The 20,229-nt window shown below is 44.3% G+C and overlaps 4 protein-coding genes across 4 annotated transcripts; all 4 read left to right on the forward strand.

The window, feature by feature from the left end:
- Positions 1–4,514: 4,514 nt before the first annotated feature.
- Positions 4,515–16,842, forward strand: LOC124484914 (protocadherin alpha-8-like). Its single transcript, XM_047046032.1, has 3 exons — positions 4,515–5,321; positions 15,934–16,725; positions 16,825–16,842. The coding sequence occupies exons 1-3, from the start codon at positions 4,602–4,604 to the stop codon at positions 16,840–16,842; spliced, it is 1,530 nt and encodes a 509-aa protein (XP_046901988.1). The 5' UTR covers positions 4,515–4,601.
- On the forward strand, positions 6,549–9,039 carry LOC124484885 (protocadherin alpha-2-like). The gene has a single exon (XM_047046001.1). The coding sequence runs from the start codon at positions 6,679–6,681 to the stop codon at positions 9,037–9,039; it is 2,361 nt and encodes a 786-aa protein (XP_046901957.1). The 5' UTR covers positions 6,549–6,678.
- Positions 9,629–12,111, forward strand: LOC124484884 (protocadherin alpha-8-like). The gene has a single exon (XM_047046000.1). The coding sequence runs from the start codon at positions 9,751–9,753 to the stop codon at positions 12,109–12,111; it is 2,361 nt and encodes a 786-aa protein (XP_046901956.1). The 5' UTR covers positions 9,629–9,750.
- Positions 16,843–17,044: 202 nt separating the features above from the next.
- LOC124484915 (protocadherin alpha-2-like) lies at positions 17,045–19,716 on the forward strand. Its single transcript, XM_047046033.1, has 2 exons — positions 17,045–19,522; positions 19,642–19,716. The coding sequence occupies exons 1-2, from the start codon at positions 17,183–17,185 to the stop codon at positions 19,714–19,716; spliced, it is 2,415 nt and encodes an 804-aa protein (XP_046901989.1). The 5' UTR covers positions 17,045–17,182.
- The last annotated feature ends 513 nt before the right edge of the window (positions 19,717–20,229 follow it).

The following is a 20,229-nucleotide window of genomic DNA, read 5'->3' on the forward strand; positions in this document are numbered from 1 at the left end:
TGCCCTGTCTTAAGCACCGTCCAGACAGACCTGCCCCCTGGCTGTCAGCTCAGATACAAATGGAGTGAGAGAGAATGGCCTTGCAGATTTTTGTGTGTGTCTTTTTGCTCTCATGTTCTGCCAGAAGATGCAATCTGAATAAAGTTTGGAGATCTGAGTTCCTGGTTTTAGCTCTGGCGTCTTTTGTGAATGGCTAAATATGTAGATATTATCACTGTTGATAGGATTTCTCCCCCTTTATCTCTGTCCTTCCCTCTCTATCTATCTCTGTCATTCTCTCTCTCTCAATCCACATGCAGACAAACACACACGGGTATGCATGCTGACCCAGTTTCCAAATCAACTGTTCCGTGCTAATGCAGGGTGATTGAGCTTTTGTAGAGAGTGGAGTCTGCAAATCACATCACATTGAGCTGGTCTAAACATTTTCCTCCAGGTGGTATTCTGATCTTGACTGCCTGGTGGCCAGTGATGGATGCCCCCCCCCCCTCACCCCTGCACTCCGCAGCAGCAACGGGGGTGGGGGGGGGACTCGGCCGACACAAAGTCCTCGGCGCCTAGGAAACGGTTGCCGCGGCAACCGCGCCACCTTTCCCGGCGAACGCGGAGGAGGGGATTACGGCGCGCGCTCTCACGTCTTTCACCTTGTTTCCCCGTTGCTCCCTCTCTCCTCAGCTCTGCGTGAGTCCTCTTCTTCTCCATCTCCCTCTACCCCCCTCTCTCTCTTTCCCTCTATGTCTCTGTCTCTGTCCCTCTACCAGTTCACTGCTGTGGGTGGGGATCCTGTACACAATCAATCTATCCGTATATTGTTGAAGGGCTTGAATTTGGAATTATAAACGTTCAAGCGTGTTCGCATCCTCCTGTGTGTGTGTCAGTGTGTGTGTGTGTGTCAGAGTGTGTGTGTCAGAGTGTGTGTATGTCAGTGTTTGTGTGTGTCAGTGTGTGTGTGGGAGAGACCGATAGCAGGATGTACATGTTTGGATGTGCCAAATAAAGGTATGTGTGGGAAGAACTACACAAACAGTCATAAGTGAAGATTCCTAATGTCTTGACAGATGAGAGTGTCAGTAGGGAGACTGCTGCAGTGTGCTCCAGTTTCACCAGTCTCAGCAACCTCTATTTGCAGAGACAACCCCCGCAACCCTCTCTTATCTCCTGCCCCTCCCTGCCTCATGCCCCTCTCTACCTCCCTGCCTATCTCTCTCTCCCCTCTCTCTCTCTCTCTCTCTCTCTCTCTTTCTCTCTTTCTCTCTCTCTCTCCCTCCCCCTCTCTCTTTCTCTATCTCTCTCCGCCAGCAGAACGTTTCTCATTGACTAAATCAGTTCTCACTGTTAAGCACGATGGACAGCGACTTGGCTCAGCGCTGTATCGCCATGGAGACGGTCTCCTTCTCTGTAGGCTACTACAGTACTGCAGTGGAGAGAGTGAGACGACAATACCTGTATGGTCCACTAGAGGGGAGCTTTAATCCAAACCAGGGATTATTACGAGGATGGTTATAATAGAGTCAGATGGCTGAGTGGTTAGGGAATCGGGCTAGTAATCAGAAGGTCACCAGTTCGATTCCTGGCTGGGCCAAAATGATGTTGTGTCCTTGGGCAAGGCACTTCACCCTACTTGCCTCGGGGGGAATGTCCCTGTATTTACTGTAAATTGCTCTGGATAAGAGCGTCTGCCAAATGACTAAATGTAAATGTAATACCAGCATCAACATGATTTATTATCATTATTTCACACAATTACTATTGCTTCATTGTCTTGTATTTTGGGATACCTAAGTAACGGAAATAGTACCATGTTATTTTATCCAAAGCAACAAACGGGGGATTTGAACCTGCAACCTCTTGATCTTCAGCCAAATGCTCCACCACTGATCTGGAACCATCTGTTAAATTATAATGAATTCTAAATTATTCTAAATATTTAATGATATTTGGGGTAGTTGAGAATTACAGTTGCAGAAGTATTTAATTGAGTAAATCTCAGCATCTGGGAACCTCTCGTAGGCACTGAGTGGTTTACAGTGTTAGCAGTGAGGTCATGATCTCACCAAGCTAGACCACAGGGGAAAAGCAGTTGCACATTTTCAACACCACTCTCCTCTCTGCCTGTAAATTATTCACGTCATCGTACCCTGGCATATGGCTCCTTCATCTGCATCCTCTCCTGTCATCATCAGAGCACTCGGCTGAGAATGCAGTCTGCACGTGGCAGTCTGCTTTGGAGACGTCAACTAGGTTCAACCACCAGGAGGCGATCTGTAGCTGGAACACATGAGTGCCCACGGCTGTGCTGTTAATGCTGAACTTAATGTGAGCACATTTCCAGGCTCTCACGCAGGACATTGGGTTATTGAGTTAACTATCGAAGGGCAGTTCACTTAACGTTAATGGGTTGGTGTGAGTTAAAAGGGGGGGGGGGGGAGGGGGACCTGCCTGTGGTTGATGTGTTGTTCTGGACTGACTTCCCCCTCCTCTGTCTCTATTGATGAGTCAGCTCATGACCTGGACGTGTGTCGTGTGGAACCCTGGGTGTTGGAAAGGGGCACTCGCGTCCACATTTATGTTGCATTTGCATTTGTCTAGACCATGTCTCTCTCTCTCTCTCTCCCTCTCTCTCTCTCTCTCTCTCTCTCTCTCTCATATCTCTCTCTATTTATCTCCTCTCTCCTTTTCATCTGTCTCATCTCTTTCTCACTCATCTCTCTAACATCTCTCTCCTCTTTCTTTCACATCTCCCTCTCTCTCAATTCTCTCAAATGCCTTCTCGGTTTGTATTTTTTCTTACTGCCTCTCTCTCTGTATCTATTGTTCTATTCTCTCAGTTTTAATATTCCATTTCAAGTGGCATGGTAAGAGATATGTCAAATGTTGCCAAAACAAACATACTGCTGCACAGTATCTATACATACACATAGGCTACATGTGCATCTACGTATACTGTACATATGTATTCATAAACACGGACATACAGTATATACATACACATGCCGAACACACAGAAACATGCACGCACTGAACATTAAAATTGTCACTGCATTTTGCATGTCGTTTTCTAAGTTCTGTCTCCACCTCTCACTGTGGGCGGCGTGTGAGCAGCTTTTCTTCGTTACTGCCTCCTGCCCGCCCTTTCCCTCCCTACGCGGCTCCCTCTCCCTCCCTCTCTCCGTCTCTCTCTGTCTGTGTGCGGGGTTGCCGACTGGCGATGACCTGCTCCGACCAGCAGAAAAGGGAGTTGTCCATGGTGCTGAAATACTGTTTTTCCTCTCTCCGTCTTCCATTGTGTGTTGAAACTGGAATTTCTGTTTCTACCGACATTAGCCACGTAGTTTTGTTTCCACCCACTATTTCACATATTAAATACATTTTCACGGTATAAACATTCGTCTCTTGTACCGAATATGTATTCAATTCAGAGCACGCTTATGATATCCGTGACGTACTAATACGTAGCGTCACAAAAAAATGAAGCTCTGTATCTGTTCGTGCTATTCTCCACGAGGTGTCACTGTGCACTAACAATACAGGGATTCTGTTTTTATCTCCACCCATGAATATTTAGGCAGACTAAGGCATTCGTCACTGTACAATTGAGTAAACTGGGATTGGGTTGCGAACGGGACATGAGGATTATGTGTGTGTTTTCATAGAAGAAACATTGTGGATTGTTTTGCAGACGCATGTTATTTATGTCACAATGCGTGCATTCTAAAACGGACTACTGAACAATGGGTGTGTTCGAGAAGCGCATTTGGATTGTAAATCTGTTTTGCCTGTCGCTTTGTCTCCAAGATGTTGCATTTGGACAAATTACCTATTCCGTTTCAGAAGAGGTTCGCCCGGGAACGGTTGTTGGGAATTTAGCAAAGGATTTGAATCTTAAAGTGACTGAACTTGAGACGCGAATGTTCCACATCGAATCAGGATCGTCCAAGAAACATTTTGAGGTAAATTTAAGGACCGGAGCTATCTTCGTTAGCGAGGCTATAGATAGAGAAGAGCTTTGTCCCAACGGCTTGGTTTGCACCCAAAACTTGGAAGCAATCGTTAATTATCCTTTGAGACTGTACAGTGTTGAGGTAACCATACTTGACGTGAACGACAACGCTCCCATATTTTCTGAAAAATCACAGATCATTAGTATTGCTGAACATACATCCCCTGGAGCTAAATTCCCTATGCCCTCGGCAGATGATCCAGATGTAGGCAGCAATTCAGTTGACGCGTATAAACTGTCCCCAAATGCTTTCTTCAGACTGGATGTACATAGGCCTTCTGAGCCTGACCGTGGTCCTTCATCAGAGTTAGTGCTACAGAAGCCTTTAGACCGGGAAAAGCAGTCTGTGATCAAGCTTATTTTAACGGCAGTTGATGGAGGAAAGCCTCCAAGATCCGGTACGACTGAAATTACTATTAACGTGCTGGATGCCAACGATAACGCCCCTGTGTTTTCCACTGTTCTATACAAAACTAAAGTCTCAGAGACTGCGCCGGTTGGCACTACGATATTGAGGATTAACGCTACAGATCTAGATGACGGTCTAAACGCTGAAGTAATTTATTTGTTCAGCCAACAGGGCCAACGGGGAGCCTATGACATGTTTGCAATAAATCAGAGTACGGGAGAAATAACGGTGGCAAGACCGTTGGATTTTGAAACGACCAGTGCCTACGAGATCCGCGTAGAGGCCCTGGATCGAGGCAGCACGCCTTTAGCCTCCCATGCCAAGGTGCTGGTAGAGGTAATAGATGTAAATGACAACGCTCCTGAAATCAAACTGTCCTCTCTTTCAGAGAGCGTGAGAGAGGACGCCAAAAAGGGCACCGCGATTGCACTGATCACTGTTCTTGACAAGGACGGAGGTAGAAACGGTCACGTGCGTTGCACCATATCCGAAGGGACGCCGTTTTTGCTGGAGTCATCTCAGGGCAAATATTACTCCCTCGTCCTTGAAAATATGCTCGACAGGGAAATCCACTCCGAATATAATGTCACTATCATAGCTACTGACGATGGTAGTCCTCCCCTCTCCAGCACGAGCGTTTTTACTATTTCCGTTTCTGACGTTAATGACAACGCGCCTCAGTTTCCGGAACCTATAGTCAACTTGTACCTAAAAGAAAACAGCCCCACGGGTTCCTTGATATGTTCTCTGACCGCTTTAGATCCGGACCAGGAGGCAAACGCTCAAATATCATATTCTTTAGGGCCTATAACGACGGCTACACAGTCATCTGTTGCTGTCAGTGTAAATTCTTTAACTGGAGAAATTTACAGTCTGCAGTCTTTTGACTACGAGGAAATGAAACGATTCCAGTTCCAAGTGCAGGCCACAGACGGTGGTGTTCCTCCTCTGAGCAGCAACGTGACTGTGAACGTTTTTATCCTGGATGAGAATGACAACGCTCCTGTTATTCTCCCACCCTATTCTGACCAAGGCTCTGTCAACTCTGAGAACATTCCCTATGCTGCTGAAGCGGGCTACTTTGTGGCCAAGATCAGGGCTGTAGACGCAGACTCTGGTTACAATGCGCTGCTCTCTTATCACATCTCTGAACCAAAGGGGCCGAATCTGTTCAGAATTGGAAGCAGCAATGGAGAGATCAGGACTAAGAGACGCATGAGTGACAATGACTTAAAAACTCACCCGCTGGTCATAGTGATTTCTGACAATGGAGACCCTTCCCTGTCTGCCACTGTGTCTATTGATGTTGTGGTGGTTGAAAGTACAGGTGACATTCAGACAACTTTCAGACAGCTACCAGTAAAAGAGGAGAGTTTCTCAGATCTAAACCTGTATCTGCTCATCTCCATAGCCTCAGTATCAGTGATATTTCTACTGAGCCTCATCAGTTTAATAGCGGTAAAGTGCCATAAGACAGACGGCAGTTTCAGCAGGTACAGCGCCCCAATGATAACCACCCACCCTGACGGGAGCTGGTCTTACTCCAAATCTACTCAGCAGTATGACGTGTGTTTTAGTTCAGACACAATGAAGAGTGACGTGGTGGTTTTCCCCACGGCGTTTCCACCTGGTGACGGGGAGCTGATCAGTATCAATGGAGGAGACACTTTCAGTAGGACTCAAACTCTGCCCACCTGCGAAAAGGTAAGGAGATTTCATACTACTAATTGCGCAATGCAACGTAGATGCCATTTGACATTGTTTCTTGTCTTTTTTATGTAACGTTTATTCATTATGGTAGATTACACTGCATTGTATTATTATCAAGTTTGCGTTCAGCACCGCTGAACTGGACAGCGAAACGGTACTCCCCTTTATCAATTCACAATTATGTCTGGAATTATAGTTTGATAAAATACATGTATTTTTCTGGCACTTTTAGGATACCCTTTATGAATCTTAGTGACAGATGTCAGGGACCTAACTTCAAGTTCTAGAACCTGGATTTAAGAGTGCGCTCTCACTTCTGTAGACACAAGGCGTCGCTATAGACCGTGATTTAAAACGTAGTCTGATCACTAATCTATTATTACAAACTCCTCCTTTCTCTCCTGGCCACCATTGCGCGTATTGCTTTGTCAGTGTCGCACGATACCATACGTCTGAGGAACACGTATTTTAGAAGATTATGTTTGCATTTGAAACAACTGTGCTTTTTTTAAAGTAACTGATCACAAACTCACAGATATTTAATAATCCTTGGATAACGATGGATGTTTCCCCGTGGATTCTTTTCCCTCTGCTTTGTTTATGGGAGGTATCATCCGGTCAGATTTCTTACTCCGTCTCAGAGGAGGTGAACAAGGGAGCCGCTGTTGGAAATATTGCTAAAGATCTCAATCTCAATGTTCAGGAACTGGAGTCTCGTATGTTTCAGGTTGTATCTGAATCGAGCAAGAAGTATTTTGATGTGAATCTGAAATCCGGTGTTTTGTTCGTAAATGAGAGAATCGACCGAGAGGAGATTTGTGGGACCAGTGAGAAATGCTCCCTGAGTTTACAGGCAATTGTGCAAAATCCCATGAGCATATTTCGCGTTGAAATTAATATACTCGATATAAACGACAACGCACCTTCTTTCTCTGTTAATTCACTAACGTTAAATATAACTGAAAACACAGTTGCTGGAGAACGATTGTTTTTGCCGGTAGCTGAGGACGCGGATGTGGGCAGTAACTCAGTCAAGACCTACAAACTGAGTCCAAATGAACACTTCTCTTTGGATGTGCAGAGCGGAGGAGAGCAGAGTGTGTCTGCTGAGTTGGTGCTACAGAAACCTTTAGACCGAGAGAAACAGGCTGTGATTCAGCTCTTACTGACTGCTGTAGACGGAGGAAAACCTCCTAGATCAGGGACGTTAGAAATTATGATAAATGTATTGGATAACAACGATAACAAACCAATTTTTAGCAAACCCCTATACAAAGTAAAAGTTGCAGAGAATGTTAAATTGGGCAGCAGAATAATATGCCTTACTGCAACAGATTTAGACGAAGGTATGAATAGTAAAATTATCTACTCATTTGTTGGACATGGCAATTCTAAAGGATACGGTTTGTTCTCTATCGATCCTCATTCTGGGGAAATATCATTAATAGGGGATCTGGACTATGAAAAAAATGTTGCGGTTGAGCTGCGCGTACAGGCTTCCGATCAAGGCCAGTCTCCTAAGATAACACAGTGCAAAGTTTTGGTAGAAGTAATTGACATGAATGACAATGCCCCACAAATATCAACGACTTCACTCATGAGCACAGTGAGAGAGGATTCAGAATTAGGTACTGCAGTCGCTTTAGTAATATTCTCTGATAAAGACGGTGGTAAAAATGGAGTTGTGAACGGCCACATCAGTAGAACTGTTCCGTTTAAACTGCAGTCGGCTTATAAAAACCAGTACTCTCTGGTAGTGGACGGACCTTTAGATAGAGAGCGTCAACCCCAGTACAACATCATCATCACAGCCGTAGATGAGGGAACCCCCCCTCTCTCTAGCACCAGTGTCGTTACTGTGCACATTTCTGATGTGAACGACAACCCACCCCGCTTCCCAGAGCCCATTGTCAACGTGTATTTAAAAGAAAATAGTCCAGTTGGAAACCTGGTGGTTAGCGTAAATGCTGATGATGCGGATGAAAACGACAACGCGCGTGTCTCATATTCTCTGAAAGGTAGTGCTATGGCTTCATCGTTAATCAGCATTAATGATTTGACAGGCGAAATACACAGTCTGCAGTCGTTTAACTACGAAGAAACTAAACGATTCCAGTTCGAAGTTCAGGCCACAGACGGTGGTGTTCCTCCTCTGAGCAGCAACGTGAATGTGAACGTTTTTATCCTGGATGAAAATGACAACACTCCTGTAATTCTCCCGCCCTATTCCGACCAAGGCACTCTCAACTCTGAGAACATTCCCTACTCTGCTGAAGCGGGTTACTTTGTGGCCAAGATCAGGGCTGTAGACGCAGACTCTGGTTACAATGCGCTGCTCTCTTATCACATCTCTGAACCAAAGGGGCCGAATCTGTTCAGAATTGGAAGCAGCAATGGAGAGATAAGGACTAAGAGACGCATGAGTGACAATGACTTAAAAACTCACCCGCTGGTCATAATGGTGTCTGACAATGGAGACCCTTCCCTGTCTGCCACCGTGTCTATTGATGTTGCGGTGGTTGAAAGTACAGGTGACATGCAGACAACTTTCAGACAGCTACCAGTAAAAGAGGAGAGTTTCTCAGATCTAAACCTGTACCTGCTCATCTCCATAGCCTCAGTATCAGTGATATTTCTACTGAGCCTCATCAGTTTAATAGCGGTGAAGTGCCACAAGACAGACGGCAGTTTCAGCAGGTACAGCGCCCCAATGATAACCACCCACCCTGACGGGAGCTGGTCTTACTCCAAATCTACTCAGCAGTATGACGTGTGTTTTAGCTCAGACACAATGAAGAGTGACGTAGTAGTTTTCCCCACGGCGTTTCCACCTGGTGACGGAGAGCTGATCAGTATCAATGGAGGAGACACTTTCAGTAGGACTCAAACTCTGCCCACCTGCGAAAAGGTAAGCCAATAGTGAACACATTTTGACATGGAATGGTGTGGGATTTTAAGGATCTTTTGCAATACGTAGCTAGGACAGTTTTCTGGATTTGATCTACTTCACAGCCCTATTGGATTTGGTCATTGTCATTACCATTGTATTATAAACAATATAGTAGTAATAGTTATTCGAATGTAAGCGAGAATAAGCCACTATTTCATCTTTGTTTAAGTGTCAGCCCTCCACATTGTAGACACAATCCTGTTGAGGAGTTTCAGTGACATCAAATTCAGCACCACTGAGTTGGACAGCAACTTGTGCCTCGAGTTTCTGGCATGTTTGAGTTTGGTTTCTTTCAGTATATTTAAAGATATTTGTATTTAGTCAGAACGGCTATTTTATTCTTTTCACTGGCGTTCCAAATATCTCAAACTCAACTATTTAAAGCGGTAGCTTATTTCATTTACCATTCTAGTCAACAAAGTATTGTTGAATACACGAGTCAAGGGTATATGAACACGTGGTGTCGCTGTAGACCGTGGATATTTTAATCTGATTTATCTATTTAGTAACTCCTCCTTCTTACGCGTCTATTGCTATTTAATGTTTTTGTCAAAAGGGTTGTGGTGAAGCACGGGACGCAGACGCGAGTTCGATGACCTAGGCGATTATGCTTGCGTTTAAAACAAATATATATAACTAATCACAATAGCCTCACGGATATTAAGTAATCCTTGGATAACGATGGATGTTTCCGTGTGGATTCTGTTCCCTCTGCTTTGTTTATGGGAGGTATCATCCGGTCAGATTTCCTACTCGGTTTCAGAGGAGGTGAACAAGGGAACCGCTGTCGGAAATATCGCTAAAGATCTCAATATCAATGTTCAGGAACTGGAGTCTCGTATGTTTCAAGTTGTATCTGAATCGAGCAAGAGCTATTTTGATGTGAACCTGAAGTCCGGTATTTTGTTCGTGAATGAGAGAATCGATCGAGAGGATCTTTGTGGGGCCAGCGAGAAATGCTCTCTAAATGTGCAGGCTGTGGCGCACAATCCCATGAGTATCTTTCGAATTGAAATAACAATTTTGGATATAAATGACAATGGTCCAATTTTTACTGTTGAATCCCTCACTTTGAATGTTTATGAAAACGCAGCGGCGGGTGAACGTTTTCTTCTACCTTTGGCTGAGGACGCGGATGTGGGCAGTAACTCAGTTAAAGCGTACAAGCTGAGTCCAAATGAACATTTCTCTCTGGATGTGCAGAGTGGAGGAGAGCAGAGTGTGTCTGCTGAGTTGGTGCTACAGAAACCTTTAGACCGAGAGAAACAGACTGTGATTCAGCTGGTACTGATTGCTGTAGACGGAGGAAAACCTCCCAGATCAGGGACGGTACAGATTATGGTGAACATTTTGGATATCAACGATAATAACCCCGTTTTCAGCAAACCTCTTTATAAAGTGAAAGTGACAGAGAATGTTAAGAGAGGTACCAACATAATATCTCTAACTGCAACAGATTTAGATGAAGGTATGAATGGTAAAATTATCTATTCTTTTGTGGGACACGGTAATGCCAAACAATATGACTTATTCTCTATCGACCCTAATTCCGGGGAAATATCATTGAAAGGTGATCTGGACTATGAAGACAATGTAGGTGTAGAACTGCGAGTTCAGGCTGCCGATCAGGGCCATCCTCCAAAAACCACACACTGCAAAGTTTTGGTGGAAATTACTGACTTGAATGACAACGCGCCACAGATATCAGTGACGTCACTCATGAGCACAGTTAGGGAAGATGCAGAGTCCGGGGCTGCGGTAGCGTTAGTAATGCTGTCTGATAAAGATGGCGGTAAAAATGGAGTTGTGAACGTTCACATCAGCGGAACTGTTCCGTTTAAACTGCAGTCGTCTTATAAAAACCAGTATTCTCTGGTAGTGGACGGACCTTTAGATAGAGAGCGTCACCCCCGGTACAATATCACCATCACAGCTGTAGATGAGGGAACCCCCCCTCTCTCTAGCACCAGTGTTGTTATTGTGCAAATTTCTGATGTGAACGACAACCCACCTCGCTTCCTAGAGCCCAATGTCAACGTGTATTTAAAAGAAAATAGTCCAGTTGGAGACCTGGTCGTTAGCGTTAATGCTCATGATACTGATGAAAACGACAACGCGCGTGTCTCATATTCTTTGAAAGGTAGTGCTATGACTTCAACACTCATCAATATTAATGATTTGACGGGCGAAATACACAGTCTGCAGTCGTTTAACTACGAGGAGATGAAACGATTCCTGTTCCAAGTTCAGGCCACAGACGGTGGTGTTCCTCCTCTGAGCAGCAACGTGACTGTGAACGTTTTTATCTTGGATGAGAATGACAACACTCCTGTTATTCTCCCACCCTATTCTGACCAAGGCTCTGTCAACTCTGAGAACATTCCTTACTCTGCTGAAGCGGGCTACTTTGTGGCCAAGATCAGGGCTGTAGATGCAGACTCTGGTTACAATGCGCTGCTCTCTTATCACATCTCTGAACCAAAGGGGCCAAATCTGTTCAGAATTGGAAGCAGCAATGGAGAGATCAGGACTAAGAGACGCATGAGTGACAATGACTTAAAATCTCACCCGCTGGTCATAGTGGTGTCTGACAATGGAGACCCTTCCCTGTCTGCCACTGTGTCTATTGATGTTGTTGTGGTTGAAAGTACAGGTGACATTCAGACAACTTTCAGACAACTACCAGTAAAGGAGGAGAGTTTCTCAGATCTAAACCTGTATCTGCTCATCTCCATAGCCTCAGTATCAGTGATATTTCTACTGAGCCTCATCAGTTTAATCGCGGTAAAATGCCACAAGACAGACGGCAGTTTCAGCAGGTACAGTGCCCCAATGATAACCACCCACCCTGACGGGAGCTGGTCTTACTCCAAATCTACTCAGCAGTATGACGTGTGTTTTAGCTCAGACACAATGAAGAGTGACGTGGTAGTTTTCCCCACGTCGTTTCCACCTGGTGACGGAGAGCTGATCAGTATCAATGGAGGAGACACTTTCAGTAGGACTCAAACTCTTCCCACCTGCGAGAAGGTAAGGATATAGCATACTTCTTAAAGAAAATTGCATAATGCAACGTCAATGTTATAATTTATTTTTGACTTGTGGTTTTTAAATTATCAACAATTGTTTATAATGGTTGATTATGCTGCAATGCAATGGTATAAAGTTAATGGTCAGCACAACTGTGCTGGACAGCGACATTGCAAAGTTGGTACTTTGGAATTCACAAATATGTTTGGAATTGTAGTGGACTATGAAGAAAATGTCGGAGTAGAATTGCGCGTGAAGGCTGCTGATCAAGGACATCCTCCGAAAACTACAAACTGCAAAGTTTTGGTAGAAATAATCGATATAAATGATAATGCGCCACAAATATCAATTATGTCACTTATGAGCACAGTGAGAGAAGATTCTGAATCAGGTGCAGCGGTTGCATTGATAGGACTCTCTGATAAAGACGGTGGTAAAAATGGAGTTGTGAACGGCCACATCAGTGGAACTGTTCCGTTTAAACTGCAGTCGTCTTATAAAAACCAGTACTCTCTAGTAGTGGACGGACCTTTAGATAGAGAGCGTCACCCCCAGTACAACATCACCATCACAGCCGTAGATGAGGGAACCCCCCCTCTCTCTAGCACCAGTGTTGTTACCGTGCGCATTTCTGATGTGAACGACAACCCACCCCTCTTCCCAGAGCCCATTGTCAACGTGTATTTAAAAGAAAATAGTCCAGTTGGAGACCTGGTAGTTAGCGTGCATGCACATGATACTGATGAAAACGACAATGCACATATATCATATTCTCTTAAAGGTAGTGCTATGGCTTCATCGCTAATCAACATTAATGATTTGACGGGTGAAATATACACTTTGCAGTCGTTTAACTACGAAGAAACTAAACGATTCCAGTTCCAAGTTCAGGCCACAGACGGTGGTGTTCCTCCTCTGAGCAGCAACGTGACTGTGAACGTTTTTATCCTGGATGAGAATGACAACACTCCTGTTATTCTCCCGCCCTATTCTGACCAAGGCTCTGTCAACTCTGAGAACATTCCCTACTCTGCTGAAGCGGGCTACTTTGTGGCCAAGATCAGGGCTGTAGACGCAGACTCTGGTTACAATGCGCTGCTCTCTTATCACATCTCTGAACCAAAGGGACCGAATCTGTTCAGAATTGGAAGCAGCAATGGAGAGATCAGGACTAAGAGACGCATGAGTGACAATGACTTGAAATCTCACCCGCTGGTCATAGTGGTGTCTGACAATGGAGACCCTTCCCTGTCTGCCACTGTGTCTATTGATGTTGTGGTGGTTGAAAGTACAGGTGACATGCAGACAACTTTCAGACAGCTACCAGTAAAGGAGGAGAGTTTCTCAGATCTAAACCTGTACCTGCTCATCTCCATAGCCTCAGTATCAGTGATATTTCTACTGAGCCTCATCAGTTTAATAGCGGTAAAGTGCCACAAGACAGACGGCAGTTTCAGCAGGTACAGCGCCCCAATGATAACCACCCACCCTGACGGGAGCTGGTCTTACTCCAAATCTACTCAGCAGTATGACGTGTGTTTTAGCTCAGACACAATGAAGAGTGACGTGGTAGTTTTCCCCACGTCGTTTCCACCTGGTGACGGGGAGCTGATCAGTATCAATGGAGGAGACACTTTCAGTAGGACTCAAACTCTGCCCACCTGCGAAAAGGTAAGGGGATTTCACACTACTAAAAGGAAATTGCACAATGCAAAGTTGATGCCATTGGCTATTGTTTCTTTTCTACTTCATTTTTTACATTTGTTAAGGTGTATTCGTTTTGGTTGTTTACACTGCATTGTATTATCATCAAGTTAGCGTTCAGCACCGCTGAACTGGACAGCGAAACCGTAAAATTGGTAATCCTCTCTTTGTATTTACAATTATGTCTGGAATTGTAGTTTAATGAAATCAAACCCTTTTCCTGGCACTTGTAGATCTTTAGGATTCCTCTATGAATATTAGGTATAGTAGTGAGAGCTATCAGGGACCATACTTTAAGTTCTAGAAACTGGATTGAAGAGTGCGCTCTCAATTCTGTAGACACAAGGCGTCGCTATAGACCATGATTTAAAACGCAATCTGATCACTAATCTATTATTACAAACTCCTCCTTTCTCTCCTGGCCTCCATTGCGCGTATTGCTTTGTCAGTGTTGCACGATACTATACCTCTGAGGAACACGTATTCAGAAGAGTATGCTTGCATTTGAAACAACTGTGCTTATTTTTTTTGAAGTAACTGATCTCCACAACCTCACGGATATTTAATAATCCTTGGATAACGATGGATGTTTCCGTGTGGATTCTTTTCCCTCTGCTTTGTTTATGGGAGGTATCATCCGGTCAGATTTCTTACTCCGTCTCAGAGGAGGTGAACAAGGGAACCGCTGTTGGAAATATCGCTAAAGACCTCAATCTCAATGTTCAGGAACTGGAGTCTCGTATGTTTCAGGTTGTATCTGAATCGAGCAAGAAGTATTTTGATGTGAATCTTAAGTCCGGTGTTCTGTTTGTTAATGAGAGAATCGACCGAGAGGAGATTTGTGGGACCAGTGAGAAATGCTCTCTGAGTATAGAGGCAATTGCGCACAATCCCATGAGCATCTTTCGCGTTGAAATAACTATAATCGATATAAATGACAACGCGCCTTCTTTCTCTGTTAACGCTTTAACTTTAAATTTAACAGAAAACATAGTTACAGGAGAGCGATTTCTTCTGCCTGTGGCTAAGGACACGGATGCGGGCAGTAACTCAGTGAAAGCCTACAAGCTGAGTCCAAATGAACACTTCTCTCTGGATGTGCAGAGCGGAGGAGAGCAGAGTGTGTCTGCTGAGTTGGTGCTACAGAAACATTTAGACCGAGAGAAACAGGCTGTGATTCAGCTCGTACTGACTGCTGTAGACGGAGGGAAACCTCCACGATCCGGTACATTACAGATTGTCATCCATGTCATGGATATCAATGACAACAGTCCAATTTTCAGCAAATCCTTGTACAAAGTAAAAGTTGCAGAGAATGTTAAAATTGGATATAAATTAATACGTGTCGAAGCAACCGATATAGATGAAGGTATGAATGGTGAAATTGTTTACTCTTTCGTTGGCCATGGTAATGCTAAAGAATATAATATATTTTTTATTGATCCTCATTCAGGGGAAATATCAGTGATAGGTGATCTTGATTATGAGGCAAATGTTGGCATTGAGTTGCGCGTGCAGGCGGCTGATCAAGGACAATATCCCAAAACTACCCATTGCAAAGTTTTAGTAGAAGTTATCGACATGAATGACAATGCACCACAGATATCCGTGACGTCACTTATAAGCACAGTTAGAGAGAATTCAGAGTCGGGTACTGCAGTTGCATTGATAAGACTTTCTGATAAAGATGGCGGTAAAAATGGAGTTGTGAATGTTCACGTCAGCGGAAATGTGCCGTTTAATCTGCAGTCGTCTTATAAAAACCAGTATTCTCTGGTAGTGGACGGACCTTTAGATAGAGAGCGGCACCCCCAGTACAACATCACCATCACAGCCGTAGATGAGGGAACCCCCCCTCTCTCTAGCACCAGTGTCGTTACTGTGCAAATTTCTGATGTGAACGACAACCCACCCCGCTTCCCAGAGCCCATTGTCAACGTGTATCTGAAAGAAAATAGTCCAGTTGGAGACGTGGTAGTTAGCGTGCATGCGCATGATACTGATGAAAACAATAACGCGCGTGTCTCATATTCTCTGAAAAGCACTTCATCGCTTATCAACATTAATGATTTGACGGGTGAAATATCTACTCTGCAGTCGTTTAACTACGAAGAAACTAAACGATTCCAGTTCCAAGTTCAGGCCACAGACGGTGGTGTTCCTCCTCTGAGCAGCAACGTGACTGTGAACGTTTTTATCCTGGATGAGAATGACAACACTCCTGTTATTCTCCCACCCTATTCTGACCAAGGCTCTGTCAACTCTGAGAACATTCCCTACTCTGCTGAAGCGGGCTACTTTGTGGCCAAGATCAGGGCTGTAGACGCAGACTCTGGTTACAATGCGCTGCTCTCTTATCACATCTCTGAACCAAAGGGGCCGAATCTGTTCAGAATTGGAAGCAGCAATGGAGAGATCAGGACTAAGAGACGCATGAGTGACAATGACTTAAAAACTCACCCGCTGGTCATAGTGGTGTCTGACAATGGAGACCCTTCCCTGTCTGCCACCGTGTCTATTGATGTTGTGGTGGTTGAAAGTACAGGTGACATGCAGACAACTTTCAGACAGCTACCAGTAAAGGAGGAGAGTTTCTCAGATCTAAACCTGTATCTGCTCATCTCCATAGCCTCAGTATCAGTGATATTTCTACTGAGCCTCATCGGTTTAATAGCGGTTAAGTGCCACAAGACAGACGGCAGTTTCAGCAGGTACAGCGCCCCAATGATAACCACCCACCCAGACGGGAGCTGGTCTTACTCCAAATCTACACAGCAGTATGACGTGTGTTTTAGCTCAGACACAATGAAGAGTGACGTGGTAGTTTTCCCCACGTCGTTTCCACCTGGTGACGGGGAGCTGATCAGTATCAATGGAGGAGACACTTTCAGTAGGACTCAAACTCTGCCCACTTGTGAAAAGGTAAGGAGATCGCATACTTCTAAAAGATAATAGCAGAATGCAACGTCAATGATATTGGGTAAAGTTTATCTTTGACTTGTGGTGTCTAACGTTTGGTAGGGTGTGTTGGTGTCGTGATGAACGTATTTGGGACTGTTTGTTCAAAAAGTGGTTGTTTATTCTTTGCTGCATTGTGATCAACACTCTGTTGAATATATTAGAAAAAATATGAACACGTGGTGTCGCTGCAGACCGTGGATATTTTCATCTGATTTCTCTTTATTGTAACTCCTCCTTCTTAAGCGTCTAATATTGTTTGACGGTATTGTCAGAAGGGCTGTGGTGAAGCAAGGAACGCAGACGATATAGGCCTCAGTAGAAACATTTATTTTGATATTATCTTTGGATAAATGTGCACATTTTTGGGAAGTAACCGATCTCCACAACTTCACGGATATTAAGTGATCCTTGGATAACGATGGATGTTTCCGTGAGGATTCTGTTCCCTCTGCTTTGTTTATGGGAGGTATCATCCGGGCAGATTTCTTACTCCGTCTCAGAGGAGGTGAACAAGGGAACCGTAGTTGGAAATATCGCTAAAGATCTCAATCTTAACGTTCAGCAACTGGAGTCTCGTATGTTTCAGGTTGTATCTGAATCGAGCAAGAAGTATTTTGATGTCAATCTGAAGTCCGGTGTTTTGTTCGTGAATGAGAGAATTGACCGAGAAGAGATTTGTGGGACCAGTGAGAAATGCTCCCTGAGTGTACAGGCTGTGGCGCACAATCCCATGAATATCTTTCGTGTTGAAATAACTGTAATGGATATAAATGACAATGGTCCTGTTTTTACAGCTAAATCCCTCACATTAAATGTTTATGAAAACGCGGCCGTGGGAGAACGTTTTCTTCTGCCGGTGGCTAAGGACGCGGATGTGGGCAGTAACTCAGTAAAAGCCTACAAGCTGAGTCCAAACGAACTGTTCTCTCTGGATGTGCAGAGCGGAGGAGAGCAGAGTGAGTCCGCTGAGTTGGTGATACAGAAACCTTTAGACCGAGAGAAACAGGCTGTGATTCAGCTCGTACTGACTGCTGTAGATGGAGGGAAACCTCCCAGATCAGGGACGTTACAGATAATTATACAAGTTATGGATATTAATGACAATAACCCCGTTTTCAGCAAGCCTCTTTACAAAGTGAAAGTTGCGGAGAATGTTAAGATAGGTACCAAAATAATATCTCTAACGGCAACAGATATAGATGAAGGGGTGAACAGTAAAATTCTGTACTCGTTTGTTGGACATGATCATGCCAAAGAATTAGAGCTCTTCTCTATTGATCCTGAAATAGGTGAAATATCAATCATAAGTGACCTGGACTATGAAGAAAATGTCGGAGTTGAGTTGCGCGTGCAGGCAGCCGAGCAAGGCCATCCTCCAAAAACCACACACTGCAAAGTTTTGGTAGAAATAATTGATATAAATGATAATGCGCCACAAATATCAATTATGTCACTTATGAGCACAGTTAGAGAAGATTCTAAATCAGGTGCTGCAGTTGCATTGATAACATTTTCAGATAAAGATGGCGGTAAAAATGGAGTTGTAAACGGTCACATCAGCGGAACTGTCCCGTTTAAACTTCAGTCTTCTTATAAAAACCAGTACTCTCTGGTAGTGGACGGACCTTTAGATAGAGAGCGTCACCCCGAGTACAACATCACCATCACAGCCGTAGATGAGGGATCCCCCCCTCTCTCTAGCACCAGTGTTGTTACTGTGCATATTTCTGATGTGAACGACAACCCACCTCGCTTCCCAGAGCCCATTGTCAACGTGTATTTAAAAGAAAACAGTCCAGTTGGAGACCTGGTAGTTAGCGTGCATGCTCAAGATACTGATGAAAACGACAACGCGCGTGTCTCATATTCTCTGAAAAGCACTTCATCGCTTATCAACATGAATGATTTGACGGGCGAAATACACAGTCTACAGTCGTTTGACTACGAGGAAACTAAACGATTCCAGTTCCAAGTTCAGGCCACAGACGTTGGTGTTCCTCCTCTGAGCAGCAACGTGACTGTGAACGTTTTTATCCTGGATGAGAATGACAACACTCCTGTTATTCTCCCGCCCTATTCTGACCAAGGCTCTGTCAACTCTGAGAACATTCCCTACTCTGCTGAAGCGGGCTACTTTGTGGCCAAGATCAGGGCTGTAGACGCAGACTCTGGTTACAATGCGCTGCTCTCTTATCACATCTCTGAACCAAAGGGGCCGAATCTGTTCAGAATTGGAAGCAGCAATGGAGAGATCAGGACTAAGAGACGCATGAGTGACAATGACTTAAAAACTCACCCGCTGGTCATAGTGGTGTCTGACAATGGAGACCCTTCCCTGTCTGCCACTGTGTCTATTGATGTTGTGGTGGTAGAAAGTACAGGTGACATGCACACAACTTTCAGACAGCTACCAGTAAAGGAGGAGAGTTTCTCAGATCTAAACCTGTATCTGCTCATCTCCATAGCCTCAGTATCTGTGATATTTCTACTGAGCCTCATCAGTTTAATAGCGGTAAAGTGCCACAAGACAGACGGCAGTTTCAGTAGGTACAGCGCCCCAATGATAACCACCCACCCTGACGGGAGCTGGTCTTACTCCAAATCTACTCAGCAGTATGACGTGTGTTTTAGCTCAGACACAATGAAGAGTGACGTGGTGGTTTTCCCCACGTCGTTTCCACCTGGTGACGGGGAGCTGATCAGTATCAATGGAGGAGACACTTTCAGTAGGACTCAAACTCTGCCCACCTGCGAGAAGGTAAGAAGATTGCTCACTTCTCAAAGAAAATTGCAGAATGCAACACCAGTGCTGTAATTTATTTTTGACTTGTGGATTTTTTATAATGTTTGATTACACTGCATTGCAATGGTATGAAGTTCGTGTTCAGCACCGCTGTGCTGGACAGCGACATCACAGAGTTAGCGCAAGGGGTCCCATTATCGTCCACCTAGTTCTCGACGCTCGTTAGCAATGTTACCAAAATTTCGTTATAACACAAATTTAAATCGTTATGTCACAGCATTATATTTTAATATATAGATACACACCTATTTCATAACAGTCCGGTTTTGAAATCCAATCCGGATATGCCTAGAAATGTTACTTTCCTGATTTTAGCAGTTAGCCAGGGGGTCCCATTATCGTCCACCCAACCACTTTCAATGGAGAATTGTCAGTTTGACGCTGCGGAAGGCAGATGGTACACATATTCAATGTACACGATATGTACACATACTCAAATCTCGAAGTAAGAAGCTGTAATTTGGTGTGCAGCAATATAAGATCTCTACATGTCGATGAGTTACTTTCTTTCGTTGCTGCTGCATATCTTCTTTAAGAAATTAACGGAAGAAACGGTTGTGGACGATAATGGGGCCCCGAACGTTGGAGATTTAGAGTGGACGATAATAGGGCCCTTTACACCGGTACTCCCATTTTTGAGTTCACAATTATGTCTGGAATTT

The sequence above is a fragment of the Hypomesus transpacificus genome, chromosome 23 (genome assembly GCF_021917145.1).
Source record: "Hypomesus transpacificus isolate Combined female chromosome 23, fHypTra1, whole genome shotgun sequence".
Lineage (NCBI taxonomy): Eukaryota > Metazoa > Chordata > Actinopteri > Osmeriformes > Osmeridae > Hypomesus > Hypomesus transpacificus.

Coding starts and splice junctions, on each gene's coding strand:
- LOC124484914 (XM_047046032.1), top strand. CDS start 4,602: ATGTTTGCAATAAATCAGAGTACGGGAGAAATAACGGTGGCAAGACCG. Junction 5,322..15,933: donor AGGAAATGAAACGATTCCAG/TTCCAAGTGCAG, acceptor AAACGATTCCAG/TTCCAAGTTCAGGCCACAGA.
- LOC124484885 (XM_047046001.1), top strand. CDS start 6,679: ATGGATGTTTCCCCGTGGATTCTTTTCCCTCTGCTTTGTTTATGGGAG.
- LOC124484884 (XM_047046000.1), top strand. CDS start 9,751: ATGGATGTTTCCGTGTGGATTCTGTTCCCTCTGCTTTGTTTATGGGAG.
- LOC124484915 (XM_047046033.1), top strand. CDS start 17,183: ATGGATGTTTCCGTGAGGATTCTGTTCCCTCTGCTTTGTTTATGGGAG. Junction 19,523..19,641: donor CTCTGCCCACCTGCGAGAAG/GTAAGAAGATTG, acceptor AATGGTATGAAG/TTCGTGTTCAGCACCGCTGT.